This window comes from Sorex araneus, chromosome 3, assembly GCF_027595985.1.
Source record: "Sorex araneus isolate mSorAra2 chromosome 3, mSorAra2.pri, whole genome shotgun sequence".
NCBI classification, from domain to species: Eukaryota; Metazoa; Chordata; class Mammalia; order Eulipotyphla; family Soricidae; genus Sorex; species Sorex araneus.
The window spans coordinates 30,553,090-30,566,823 of record NC_073304.1 but is presented as its reverse complement, the minus strand read 5'-3'; the positions used below and the strand labels follow the sequence as shown (position 1 = coordinate 30,566,823).

The 13,734-nt window shown below is 47.8% G+C and overlaps 1 protein-coding gene across 3 annotated transcripts in view; it reads left to right on the top strand.

Annotated features, from left to right (window-relative positions):
• Nucleotides 1-13,734, top strand: part of SMOC1 (SPARC related modular calcium binding 1) — a 148,790-nt gene that overhangs the window by 89,004 nt on the left and 46,052 nt on the right. For all 3 annotated transcript variants that reach the window (XM_055133878.1, XM_055133877.1, XM_055133876.1), the window contains exons 4-5: nt 1,585-1,684; nt 3,796-3,843. In XM_055133878.1, the coding sequence (XP_054989853.1) occupies nt 1,585-1,684; nt 3,796-3,843 (148 nt within the window). The remainder of the gene's footprint in view (nt 1-1,584; nt 1,685-3,795; nt 3,844-13,734) is intronic.

The following is a 13,734-nucleotide window of genomic DNA, read 5'->3' as shown; positions in this document are numbered from 1 at the left end:
GGAAGGAAACAAGGTCAGAGGGGGCCAGTGTTGGGAAAGAGTGAGAGCTGGCTTAGAGCCTGGTATGCCTGACTGACTGGGTAGCTGAAGTGAAGGATGCTGTGTCAATGTACTTTGAAGGAGTTTCTTGTGTGGGATGGAAGGTGAGTGTAAAGATGGGTGAACACAGAAGCTATGTGGATAGGTAGGTGGCAGATCAGAGAGTTGCTCAAGTGCCGACTCTGCCTTGAGTCTGAAGGCAAATCATTTGTTTTTGTTTTTTTGGTTTTTTTGTTTTTCTTTTTTTTTTGAAGGCAAATCATTAAGTGATTGTGTGTGTGTTGTGTGTGTGTGTACATGCGCACATGCATTCACTAGTTGCCTTTGTTTCTTTCAATGGTTTTAATTTATTTATAATTTACTTATACAGTGGAATGTCAGGGTTAAACTTCACACCTCTGTATGTATATAATTTTCAACATATCAACATCCCTCTCCTCATTTCTCCCACCTTACCCCCATGTAGCCTTTCCTTCTGGTATCCACATAATTTTCACTGAATGAGGGATCAGTTTTGGGGTTGGTTTTTTTTTCCACTTTGTTTGCTTTGGTGATTCCTATACTGCATGTGAGTCAAACCATCCTGTAATTGTCTTTTACTTTCTGACTCATTTCCCTTAGCATGTCCACCTCAAGATTCATTCATGTTATCCTCAAGAGCACAATTTCCTCTTTTTATTGGCAGAATAGTTTTTCATTGAGTATATAGACCACAGCTTCTGAAGTGATTTTTCCACCTGGCAGTTTGAATAAGAAGAGAGATGCCCTGTTCATGTTTAGGAACCTCGAACAGAAAACAGATTGGAGGGTGGGGGAATAAGCTAGCAGCTTTGGGAAAGGGAAGAAGAGTTTTCCCGAATGAAACAAAAGCCTCATTTTCATTGAAGACCCACGGGCAGGGTGAAGCTGCTTCTGGAGATGTGAGAAGCTCATGGCAATGTAGCTGGGCACCTGGAACGGGAGCCAGGACACACACAGTGTTCTTGCCTTGCCTACCTGTGTCTCAGGAGGCCACACAATCAGCGATCAGGCTGACCATTGGATGGGGTCCTGGGGGAGATTAGGGATGGGGGGGGAAACTTAGTCCTTGTTTTTACTTGTTTCAGAAGGCCTTTATCAATGTGCCACTGGGACTTGCCCAGTTGTTCTTGCCAGATTCACTCATAAACCAGAAGTTTTAGGCATTGGATGGGAGTGGACCCCAAGGACGGGAGTGGGAATGAGTGACATTGGTGAGCACCAGAATAGGAAAAGTAGAGTGGACTTATCTTAGCTTGATATATTCAGTGTTAAAATCACAAGAAAATGGTAGACAAACTGTTGTGGTTGCCTGCAGGTGTTGCATAGGAGAAAATACAGAATTGTGTCCTTGAGTGTCAGACCCTCTGCATGAGAGGTTTTGGGGACACATGCTGGGTGAGTGATGGAGGGAGCCCATCCAGAATGCTGGTGGTGTTCTGAAAGGGTGTGTATGGAGGTGGGGACAAGTGATCGTTGGTGTCATGACCCAAGACTGAATGTTTTCTTCCCTCCCTGCCTGCACAGGTGCAGTGTCACACTTACACGGGTTACTGCTGGTGCGTCACCCCCGATGGGAAGCCCATCAGTGGCTCTTCTGTGCAGAACAAAACTCCTGTATGTTCAGGTACCGTAGGGAGGGGCGGGAAGAAAGAAAAGGGCATGGAAGAGACCCCTGGGTGGTCTCCAATATCTTGTGGGAGAATCCTTGGGGGACAGGTGGCAGTTCTGAGTCCTCATCCAGACCAGGAAATTCACTCCACAGTGTTTGCTTTGTAGTCAGTTGGGTGATGGGTCTTGAATGCCTGTATGCCTATATTTATTTATTTTGGATTTTGCTCTCTGTCTTCTGAAAAATGTGTAACCCCTAGTGCATGTCATTCAAGCTTTCATCTCAGGTGCTCTGATTGCTAGAAGCTCTGGGATGGATTTACTGGGATGGACTTCAACATGACATGGGACTCTGGCATCGGAATCTGCAGGATCAGTTAAAAGATGCCTTCCGGGGCATAGGGAGGGAGTGGTGGCCCATGGTCCCTACTCTTGCTGCTCTTGAGAGCAGTGGAAAACTCAGAATGGTGGTCCTTGGATCTTGCCAATCATCAGCAGACCTAAGGGATTCCAGGCACTGGGCTCTCCTGATACCTGGAAGAACTTAGATGCTGAGCCCCCTTCGTTTTGATCAATTATAACCCAGTAGGATGGAGTGATACGGGCGCAAGACTTGGAATTCCACACGCTTATGAAGTTTCTCAGGTGATTCTGATGGATATATGTACCAGGGGTGTGGAGCCATGGAGTGGTACTTCATGTCAGAACCACTGTGACCTATGGGGCTGGTCCAAATTGGGTCCTTCCTATTCCCAACTTGGCCAGCCTAGAGAAATTTAGCTCTTAGGCTTCCTTGATGAAATTCTTGATGCAAACCCTGTTCTTTCAGCCTCCCTTCGGATGGGAGAGGAGATGGGAGCCTCAGTTTACATTGTGGGCTCAGCCCTCATTCAGAAAAGTTTCTCCACTCACTAGCAGCTTCATGTTTCCACAAATCTTTGTCTTTCGAGGCTTTATTTATTATTTTTAGTCTTTAAGTACAGCCAATGTATAAAACATTGTTCTAAATATGTTTTATGGGAAATTTTAGAGGTTTTTAGTCCTGCTATTCCAACTTGTTTATTTATTTATTTATCAAAATTTATTCCCTTTTCTATTGACCCTGTGGTATAAAGGGGAAAGTTAGTGGAAACTTTCTGCTTTGGGGAATAAAGATTTGCAGGCCATGGCGGGGGTTGGGGGGAGAGTTTATTTGTGGTTTACATGGAAACTGGAAACTTTAATTGGGACTGTATGGGGAGGTCAGGGACAGGTCCTCTTTGCTGCTGACCTGGAAAGTTTCATTGAAAGCAAACAAATGTGCCAGAAGCCAGTCCTGCAGGGGGTATCACTGAATTCTTACCAAGCTTGTCTACAGAGAAGGGACATGCTGTGGAGTGGGACAATACGGATCCTTTCTTCTCTTTTGCTGATGGGAGCCGCGGTTGCCCTGTAGATGAGTTGGCTATGCCCAACATGTATGGGACTGAGCTTCACAGAGAGGACAGGTGCTGTGGGGGCCTGACCTTTAGATGGGATGCAGGACAATCCCAGTTTTGCAAAGCAAAGTATGTGGGCAAACACATGTTCTCCTCTGCCCGCCCCCCAGACGAACAAGCTATGTCTAGAAAATTGTTTCCATGCCTCAGACTATTTGGGCCCATTCAGTACAATTGGGCCCACAATTTTCTACTTAATGTAGATGGAAAATTGCCGATTTCCTGTCGTAGCCTGCAAGGGATGTCAATCATTGCACTTGCAGTAAGAGAGGTTCTTTTCATTTGACCCTATCACTGAGTAAGGCCCAGTTCATGGAATTGGTAGAAAGTGAAGGACATGAGAAGTGCAGGTGAGAAAGTCATTGGAAGCTCATCCAGGGAGTTATGTAAATGCATAATTTTATACAACTCTGGGCAAGGCATCATGGTTCGTTTAAGCAGTGTGGAGGTATCAGTGACATTGATATTTAACAAACCCCACTCAACATGTATGTATGTACTGACTTTGTATATAATGTCCCTAGATGTGTATACAATACACACACACATACATACACACACATAGCCATATGCTCATAACATCAGGCTGAAAAAAACCAACCACAATGCATTCTGAATGTCTGTGTTTTTGTTTCCTCTCTCACCCAAGGTTCTGTCACGGACAAGCCCCTGAGCCAGGGGAACTCAGGAAGGAAAGGTGAGTAGAGTTTTATGCTCTATCTAAATGTTCCCTTCCAAAGCCAATCCAAGCAAGAACTCTTAGACAAGACGGAAAGAGACAAGGGCACGAAAGTGCCCTGCAGAAAATCTCCATTTGTATTCTGTGTTTCCACCCAGAAGCACTGGAGGTAAGTAAGGATCATGCACATTTCTGTGAATGACTATAGTTCAGGAGCTGGTAGGGGCCCTGAGAATCTCAGTTCTTGGGAACTCTGCCCATCAGCTGACTGTGCAGACAGGATTAAACCGAAAAGGAGGTAAAGGTAGACATGTCCAGGTCTTATTTTGGAAACCTCCTTGAGCAGTGTTTTCCTGGCTGATTCCCCTTGATAATTGTTCCAGCGCATCCATATTTTCTCGACTTATACTTCTGCTGGGTTTTGTGAACTTGCCACCTCTATAGTTGCTATCTTAACGTTCTGAGTTATCTTGTCCTTGAACTTGTGCTTTATAAGCAAAGTCTGATGGGACGGGGAAGGCACTGGTTAGCAGAAGGGATCTGTGCACTCTGTATCTGCTGCCCACCCCAGATGTTCACACAGAGCAGCTGGGATTCAGACTAGGGGCTTCCATGGTACGCTGAATTTTTTAAATTCTCCTTTATTCAGAATGTCATGCAATGTAATGTGTGAAGTATTTGTTGAACAGAAGGTAAAAGTGCATTTTGATCTTTTTACTCTGTACTCTACAAAGTATGTGGCTTACTTCATAAAGGCCCTTGACTGAGAGTTGTTTAATGGACCAGCCAACATGAGGACTAGGTCCCTCTGACATGCTGCCCATCGTTTCCAGTGCAGGAGACATGAAGATTTACTCTGGATCCCTCTAGGACAACAGACACAAGGAGCTGGTAGTTGCATGACTATCATGTGTCTGTTTCATGTGCAAGCATTATAGTACTCATATTTCTTCTTCTTTTATTATTATTATTATTGTTGTTGTTAATTGAATCACAATTGCACAGTTGTTACACAGTCACACAGTTGTTCATGATTGGGTTTCAGTCATATAGTGTCCCAACACCCATCCCTTCACCAGTGTACATTTCCCAGCACCAATGTCCCCAGTTTCCCTCCTGCCTCTCACCCCCACTGCCTGCCTCACTACCCCTGTTTTTGCTCTCAGGAAAAATCTAGACAGAAGACCTGGGTTGAGTTTGAGGTTTCCCACTTGAATCTGGGTCCTTGGAGCATTATACTTAAAAGAGTTGAGTCTGCTGAGGTTCAGGTGCTCGTATGCAGTCATAGGAAAACCATAAGCCAAGGTGGGATCCTGGCCTTGCCCCGTGCTTATCGCACGCGAAGAGGAGGTGATATCACTCTGCCAGAATGCAGAGAGAGAGATAGATAGATAGAGAGAGGGAGAGAAGAGAAGAGAAGAGAAGAGAAGAGAAGAGAAGAGAAGAGAAGAGAAGAGAAGAGAAGAGAAGAGAAGAGAAGAGAAGAGAAGAGAAGAGAAGAGAAGAGAAGAGAAGAGAAGAGAAGAGAAGAGAAGAGAAGAGAACTTGCAATGCAAGAATGCAGGTGCTCTGAGAAGATTTGGAGGTGGAGCATCCATCTCCACTATGGATCCATGGACTTGTGAGTGCTGTGCCCCTCCCCACAGCAGGACTGAGTAAGTGGGTATAAAGACAATAGCAAGCCCTTCTCCAAGTCCTTCCCAGCACAAAGGGAAATATCCATATGTGTTGGGATGGGGCATGACTATTTCTTTCTGCAAAGATCTGGACTCTTCAGCACAGAAAGGCATATGTCTCTGTGCTTTATTGGGGGTTAGAAAAGGGAGCTACCTTCTGGTTTGCTTGTTGCAATGGAATTCTTTAGGAGTGCTGCATCATTCCTGAACTGAGGTTCTGGTGGTGGAAAAAAAGGTGCCAGTCATGTGAAACAGATTACACAGATGTTTGACATCAATGGGAACCACATTAATGTGTGATACTGAGTGTCGCACCCACAACTTGATTTGGGCTGTTAAACTGCACAGAGAAGTGTGTTCTGACTAGAGGCGACCTGGTACCCCATGATAAACGAGAAGAGACAGACCCGTGGTTGTCATGAGCTCTTATGGATTCATCAGGAAGAGGACCCAGGGAGCCTGATCCTCCCACCAATGATGCAGGAAATAGGGATGAGTTTCGAGGTCTTGCTCCCCTCCCTCCCTGGTGTCACTGTGGAATCTTCCTCTTTGGTGCAAAGGCCGCGGCGCAAGGTTGTGGTAGTGGTGGTGCTAGGGCTTGCTTGCCCTGGCAAGTGAGAGAGTTTGACTCTGCCCGGTGACCTGGCTTTCCCCCTAGGATGGCTCATCACAATAGGAGCTGATCCCTTTCCCTTGCCTGCGGTGGGTTGTGAGAAGAGAAGCAGGTTTAGGCCACCTGTAGGAAAGGCCATCTGAAGCCACACCTGTCCAGGAAGTGGGGATTTGAAATGGGACAGGGTGCAAGAGGGCATTCATAATATCCTGTGTTGGCCCGCTGAGGTCCCTCTTTCAGCCGCCACTTAAGAATGGAATGTGTTCCGGAGGGTAGCAGGTGGGAAGGCACAAAGGCCTCTTGTCTGAGCTCCTGCCCACACGTGGGGTCTCCAAGAGCCAGAACTCGTGGCCTTGAGACAGCTACAGATTGATGCTCAGCCCGGGATCCCTGAGCGGAGCGAGAGCTAGAAAGGAGGGGAGGCCCAAGGTCCCTGCGTGCCAGGGGTAGGGAGGGGAGCAAGGTGGCTGGGGCAGGGGAGGGGGATGGAGGAGTTTCTTTCCCTACCCTCAGCGACAAGTCTGGAGGGATCAGCTCCCTCTGCCCAAAGAAGTGAACAGACACATTGTGCAATGAGGAGGGAGACTGGGGTTGCCAGCCAGGAACTTGTGCTCCGAAGAGAGGAGCAGAAAGGAGGAGGCGAGGAGGCATGGAGATCACAGGGCGACTGCAGGTCTGGCCGGAGAGGAGAGAAAAGAGTGAGAGGCCGGGCGGTAGCAGGTCACAGCCGTTTGGCCCTGGACTGGCGGCCTGGGTTGCTGCACCTCCTGGGTCCACAGGTGTGGGGCCCGAGGGAAGAAGCAGGGGAGGGGGCAGGGAGCTCTGTTATCTTACCCAGATGCACGTGCTGGCAGGGGAGGAGGGTCAGAACTTCAGACTATTTACTTAATCCCCTGGAATGTCCTTTCCTCTCTCTGTTCTTTGGGCCCCTTGTGTTTCCCCGACTCCTTTATGGGCACATGTGTGGTAATTAACACGTGCAGGGTAGGTCTCGGGCCATGTGTGTGAGTTTCAAATATCCATTGATCTGGGGCGCTCCCATCCCGCCTGCCCCTCCCCTCCTCCTTTGGTCCTCAGTCTTGAAGAGAGATGCAAGCAGGGGTGGGGATGTGGCGGGGGGTGGGGTGGGGTGTCTGAGTGTGTCGGGGGAGTGGGGTGGGGTGCTGTAGAGACAGGCACATATGTTCTACGGATGCTAAGGAAGAATATGAAAGAAGGAAGAAAAGCCCACCAGAACCATGGGGCTGCGGGCATTGAGAGATGCATGTTCAGCTCCCGCTAAGAAGTCTGAAGGGAAGAGGCTGGGATGCCAGTGTGTGCAGATGATGGATTCAGCCGGACCTGCAGTTCCTGGTCTCCCAAGGCTCTGCATGTCCCTCTGGTGCCTCTTTTGGGTGCCTTGATGTTAATGGATGGAGGTGAGTTAGGGAGTTCCCAGAATAACCAGACCCCAGATCAGGGACTGGCTCTGGGTTTCATTGCTGCCAAGGTGCAGGAAGGACATTCTTAGCTTGGGGTGGCTTTGGGTGGGGGGTGTACAGGCTAATGATGAGAGAGAACTTACAAACTTATTCCTTTTCCTTTTCTTTTTCTTTTTGGGTTACACCTGGTGCTGCTCAGAGGTTACTCCTTGCCCTGTACTCAGGAATTACTCCTGGCAGTGCTCGGGGGACCATGTGGGATTCTGGGAATCGAACCCCGGTTGGCCATGTACAAGACAAAGGCCCTACCCACTGTGCTACCACTCCAGCCCCACAAACTATTTCCTTACAGTTCCCTGGCCCCTTTAGGGTCATTTTGGGGGGGTCTGAAATTTGCTTTTTTAGTTCTTTGAAGGGACTCTGGGAATTAGTTATCTGTTTAAGAAAAATAGAGAGAGAAGACCAAAGCCAGGAACAAACAGCCTTTGCTCACATTCTCCTGTGGACTTCTAGCTCTGCCACACCAGTCTTGGAGAAGAGCAGAAACCATCCAAAACTCAGTCCACCCGCAGTTTACAGATTTCTTCAGTGGTTTGTTTTGTTTTGTGCTGTTTGGGCTGTGCTCAGGGCTTACTCCTGGCTCCAAGCTCAGGGACCACTGCTGCCAGGGCTCAGCGAACCATCAGTGGTGCTGGGATCAAACCTGGGTCTGATGCATGCAAGGTATGCACGGGACCCGCTGGCCTATCCTCTGACCCTACAGATTTCTTTTTCGATCCCAGGTGAGCTGCATAAAACAAAAGAATACAGTTTTTTTTTCTCCAGGGTCCTGCTCTGAGTCTTTATTTTTAAACCCTAAGTGGGTGTCAGCCGATTCACTGAAGTAATGATACAAGCAGTACCCTCATTTGAAACTGAGGCTTGGGGGGTGGGTGGCAGTTGGCAGACATCCAGATGAAGAGGGCTATGAGGCTCTTGGTGGACTGCTTAGAGGTCTTCAGTGGGCACCTGCGGGAATTTTGCTTCATTGATGCAGGGCTGGCTGAGGTCTACAGGGTGGCTGTGTGGGACCGTCCACCTGTGAAGTGCCTCTTCTGCTTATGTCACTTTCACCTCTCCCCAGGGACTTTTTTGTTTTTTAAACCAAACCACTGTGAATTGCATAGCTGCAAAGTTTTTCAGTATTAAGTTTCAGGCATGAATAGTCCAACACCAGTCCCTTCACCAGTGTCCACTTCCATCCATCAATGTCCCCTCCCACCTCTCATCCTGCCTCTGTGACAGGCACTTTCCCCTCCCACATTATCCCAGTGTTTCCCTTCCCTAACTTATCTCCCACCACACCCCACTGTCAGGCTTCTTACTGAAGACCAGTTCTCCTGCTTTTCATTTCTCTTCCCCTGGGCATTTTCTATTCCCCTATGAAGTTTCTTTATATCTTCCATATGAGAAAGATCATTCTGTGTCTGTCCTTCTCCCTCTGACAATGTCACCCAACATGATACTCTCCAGATCATCCATGTAACAGAAATGGCATGGCTTTATCTATTCTTAGCGCTGAGTAGTATTCCACTGCATATATGTACCATAGCTTCTTTATAGAGTCATCTGATTTGGGGCACTTACGCCATTTTCAGACTTGAGCTATTGCATATAGAGCTGCAACAAACATAAGAGTGCAAATGTCTTGCCTGCAAAGTTGTGCTTTTGGGCCCTTGGATATGTTCAAAGGAATAGAATTACAGGGTTGTATGAAAATTCAACGTTCTGGGCTTGGGGAGTCAGAGTACCAGGAAGCAGTGTGCTTCAAAATCAGGGTATCATGCTCCCTGTTTTTGAGGAATTCCATATTGTCTTCTGGAAAAGATGGGACCAGGAACCAGAGAGATAGGACAGTGGGTATGGTGCTTGCCTTGAATGCAGTTGACCTGGATTTGATCCTTAGCATCCCATATGATCCCTCGAGCCTGCCAGGAATGATTCCTGAGTGCAAGAGCCAGGAGTTACACCTGAGCACTGCCTGGCATGGGCCCCAAACAAAACAAAACAAAACAAAATGACAACAAAGACAGGCTCACTTGACATTTACACCAGCAGTGAATGAGAGTCCCTTCTTCCCCCCACATTCTTTCTCTTTTTTTTTTTTGGCTTTTTGGGTCACACCTGGCAATGCTCAGGGGTTACCCCTGGCTCATGCACTCAGGAATTACTCCTGGCGGTGCTCAGGGAACCATATGGGATGCTGGGGATTGAACCCCGGGTCGGCCACGTGCAAGGCAAACGCTCTACCCACTGTGCTATCGCTTCAGCCCCTCCCCCCACATTCTTGTGTCTCCTTTTATCTTTAACTTCCAGCACCAAGAGAAAGCAATACTCTATGGTATATTGCTCAGCATGGCTGTGGGACGGCAAAAGCAGAAACAAGCTGTAAGCCAGGGCTTGAAGGGACCCTGTGGGAGAGCTCTGTTCCCCGAGCACATCTTTCGTGGGAATCATTCTTCCTGCTACTGTGCCTGTTGACACAGCAGGACCTGAACAACTCCAAGTCCTGAATGGCAGCTTTTTTTTTTCTTACTTGTCTTTTTTTTTTTTATGAATCACCATGAGATACAGTTACAGATTTTCAAACGTTTGTGATTATGTTTCAGTTATAGAATGGTCGACTTCTCATCCCTCCACCAGTGCCCATTCTCTGCCACCAATGTTCCCAGTATCCCTCCCCCTGTCTCCCCCCCACCTCTGTGGCAGGTGCATTCCCTTTTATTCTCTCTCTCCTTTTGGATGTCATGGTTTAATGGCAGCTTTCTTTCTTTGTTTTTCTTAAAGAGGGGTCTCCCATGTGGTGCTCATTAAACCTCTGGGGCTCCCTCCACTGATTCTTGGTGGGCAGCTCAATGTGAAGACCGAGTATGTGGTGCTCTTCCACTCCAGGGCTGCTTGGGGACCTCCAGGTCTGTAGTGCTCAGTGCTGAGATCACGTGATGCTGTGGATTGGATCACGGTCATCCACATGCTAGGGCTGCACTGTAAACCCCTATACTGTCTCTCCAGCCCCCAGAGCAGCTCATTTGCTCTCCGTGTATCTGTTGTCTGAGCCCCCAAGCCCAGCACGTTGAGAAATAATCTGTGCTGAGGAGGAGATGCAGACGGGGTGGGCATGTGTGTGCTTGAGCTCATGGTTGTACCATGCCTTCTTCCTTCCCACACAAAAAACAAGGGTTTAGGAGCTCCTAGCTTGGTTCCACCTTCTTTTTTTAAAAAATATTTTCAATACATTTATTGGCCACTTATCTTTCCTTTTGTGTGTGTTAAACACCTCTTGGTATATTTTGTTTAACTTCCACTGAGTTCATCTCTTTTCCATTGATCTCTTTTTTAAAAAATTTTATTAGTAAATCACTGTGAGGTGAACTTTCATGTTAGCGTTTGGTTTACATCCCTCCACCAATGCCCATTCTCCTCCACAAATGTTCCTAGTACCCCTCCCTCCCACCACCACCACCCCAACCCCCACTACCACATCCTGCTTCTATGGCAGGCCATTCCCTCTTGTTACCTCTCCTGTTGGGTGTTATAGTTTGCAATAGAGGTATTGAGTGGCCATCATGTTCAGTCTATAGTCTACTTTTGGTACGCAGCTTCCAACCCAAGTGGATCCTCCCAACATTCTCTACTAGGTGTTCCCTTCTCTATCTCTGCTGCCTTTCCCCCCAGCATGTGAGGCCAGTTTCCAAGCTGTGGGGCAGACCTCTTGGTTCTTATCTCTACTACTCTTGGGTGTAAGTGTCCCATTCTGCTACTTTATATTCTACATATGAGTGTGATCTTTCTATGTCTCTTTCTTTCTGACTCATTTCATTCAACATGATACTTTCCATGTTGATCCACTTATATGCAAATTTCATGGTTTCGCCTTCTTACCATCATACCTTCCATCTGAGCCCCTATTCTAGGGATGCTCAAAGGAGATTTATGCATGGTGGATCCTAAATCAAGGACTGGAGTCCAAATAGGAGTTAAGGTTCAGGTAAAAGCCTCCCTGTCATAGGTTCTTAGGAGCCTCTGATGTTGTAAGTAGCCATTGGGGGGTTGCATTTGATCAATTCATTCTGTTTATTCAACATTGTCTGTTGAGAATGTGCAGAGAGCTAGAATTGTTGCCATCCCTGAGGACCAGCCAGAGTGGAGGATGAGTCTGGGCCTTCCCTCATGGTGCACCCACTCTCGGGAGCCTCTGTCTCCTCCTCTAGAGGTTATTATCTCCAGGGATGAGTCAAACCTCCCAGAGACCTCCAGAGGGCTGGTGTTAGAAAGTTGTCACTTTTTACGGGGGCTAGGTGGGTGGATGGGTGGCGCCTCCAAACAACCCTGGCGGGCAGCTCGCATGACCAAGGCCTCTAAGCAAAGACCTTGGGGGAAGAAGGCCCTTGAGATGCATGGGACCCATCAGGAACTTCCCCATCCATGTGTGTGTGTGTGTGTGTGTGTGTGTGTGTGTGTGTGTGTGTGGTAGTGGTTGGCGTGGTGGGAGGTACCTGGAGTCAAGGGGGTTGAACCATGGGAGAAAATATTTGTTTGGTCACAATGACTCTAGAAATAGGTTCTGTTTGAGTTGGTGCTGGAACCTGGAGGGAGGCAGGGATTTTTTGGGGCGAAGGAGGAGCCAATGGCCCTTCTCTCCAGCTCTGAGTACCATGTCGCTCCGGAGCATAGGGAAAGGCCATGGCACAGTGAAGCTCAGGCCCTGGTGCTCCAATTCTGTGCCTGTGAGGGAGACAGAGGTTCAAGAACTGCTCTTAGCAAAATTCACACAAGAGGGAAGTGACCTTAGGCCAACTAACAGCAGTTTTCATAAGAAACAGTATTGAGGGGCTGGAGCGATAGTACAGCAGGTAGGGCGTTTGCCTTGCACGCGGCCAACCCGAGTTCGAGTCCCAGCATCCCATATGGTCCCCTGAGCACCACCACGGGTAGTTTCTGAGTGCAGAGCCAGGAGTGACCCCTGTGCATCTCTGGGTGTGACCCAGAAAGCAAAAAAAAAAAAAAGAAAGAAAAAAAAACAGTATTGAGGACCAGGATTCTGACTCAGAGTGGTAGAGTCCAGGCCCTGCTTGGGCAAGACCCTGGCTTTGATCCCCAGGACCATGTGCCCACCCCTCCCTGCATTACTGGTGTAACCCTTGAACCTGTAACAAAATGCACTGGGCTTGGAAGAGACTCAGCAATAGTGTACTTGCTTTGCATGTGTGAGGTCCTGGGTTTTATTCCTGACGTGCGTGCTTGTGCGCACACACACACATACACACACACACACACACACACACACACAAAACTTTGAGAAGCTCTCACTATCTTTTTCGTTTTGTTTTTAAATGAAGAGGTCTTTAATGTCTTATTTCCTTGTATTTGCTTTGTCTGGGGGCCACACCTGGCTGTGTTCAGGGTATACTCCTGGCTCTGCACTGGGGATCATTCCTGGTGGTTTCGAGGGACCATAGGTAGTGCTGGGGATCAAATTTGGGTCAGCCTTGTGGAAGACCAATGCCCCATCCACTGTTCTATTGCTGTAGCCCTTCTTTATGACTCTTAATTTTCAGTCCATGTGTCATTTTGTTCTTCTGAACAAATGCTGTGACTCCCCTCTTAATAAAATGTTTATTTGTTTAAAATGGCTTCAGTTTGGGGGGCTGAAAGAGTATAACCACTAAGGAGCTTGCCTAGCATTCTCACCCAACCTGGGATCCATTCCTGGCACTCCATGAACCCCCAGAATCATCCCACCCACCCCTAGCACCAGTTGGTGTGACCCCAGAGATCTTCAGGGTCTGAGCAGCAATTACATGAACCACTGTCCTGGAGATCCAGCCACTGGTTGGTCGGCCCCTTTGACCTTCTAAACACTACTTGGGAGCAACCCCCACCCCGTGACTTTAGTTGTGAGAAGTTTTAGGTTCATAGGAAAATTAAGAGGATGGTGCCACACACACATTATCAACATTCCCTATCAGAGTGCTATGTTTGTTACAACTGGTGGAACTACTCTGACCACAGTCAGCCAAAGTCCATGGTTTGTACATTCTATGGGAAGGACACATGTATTAACATGCATCCACCATCAGGGTATCTCACTGAGGATTTGTACCAGATTCATTTTTTTTTAGGTTTTTGGGTCACACCTGGCGATGCACAGGGGTTATTC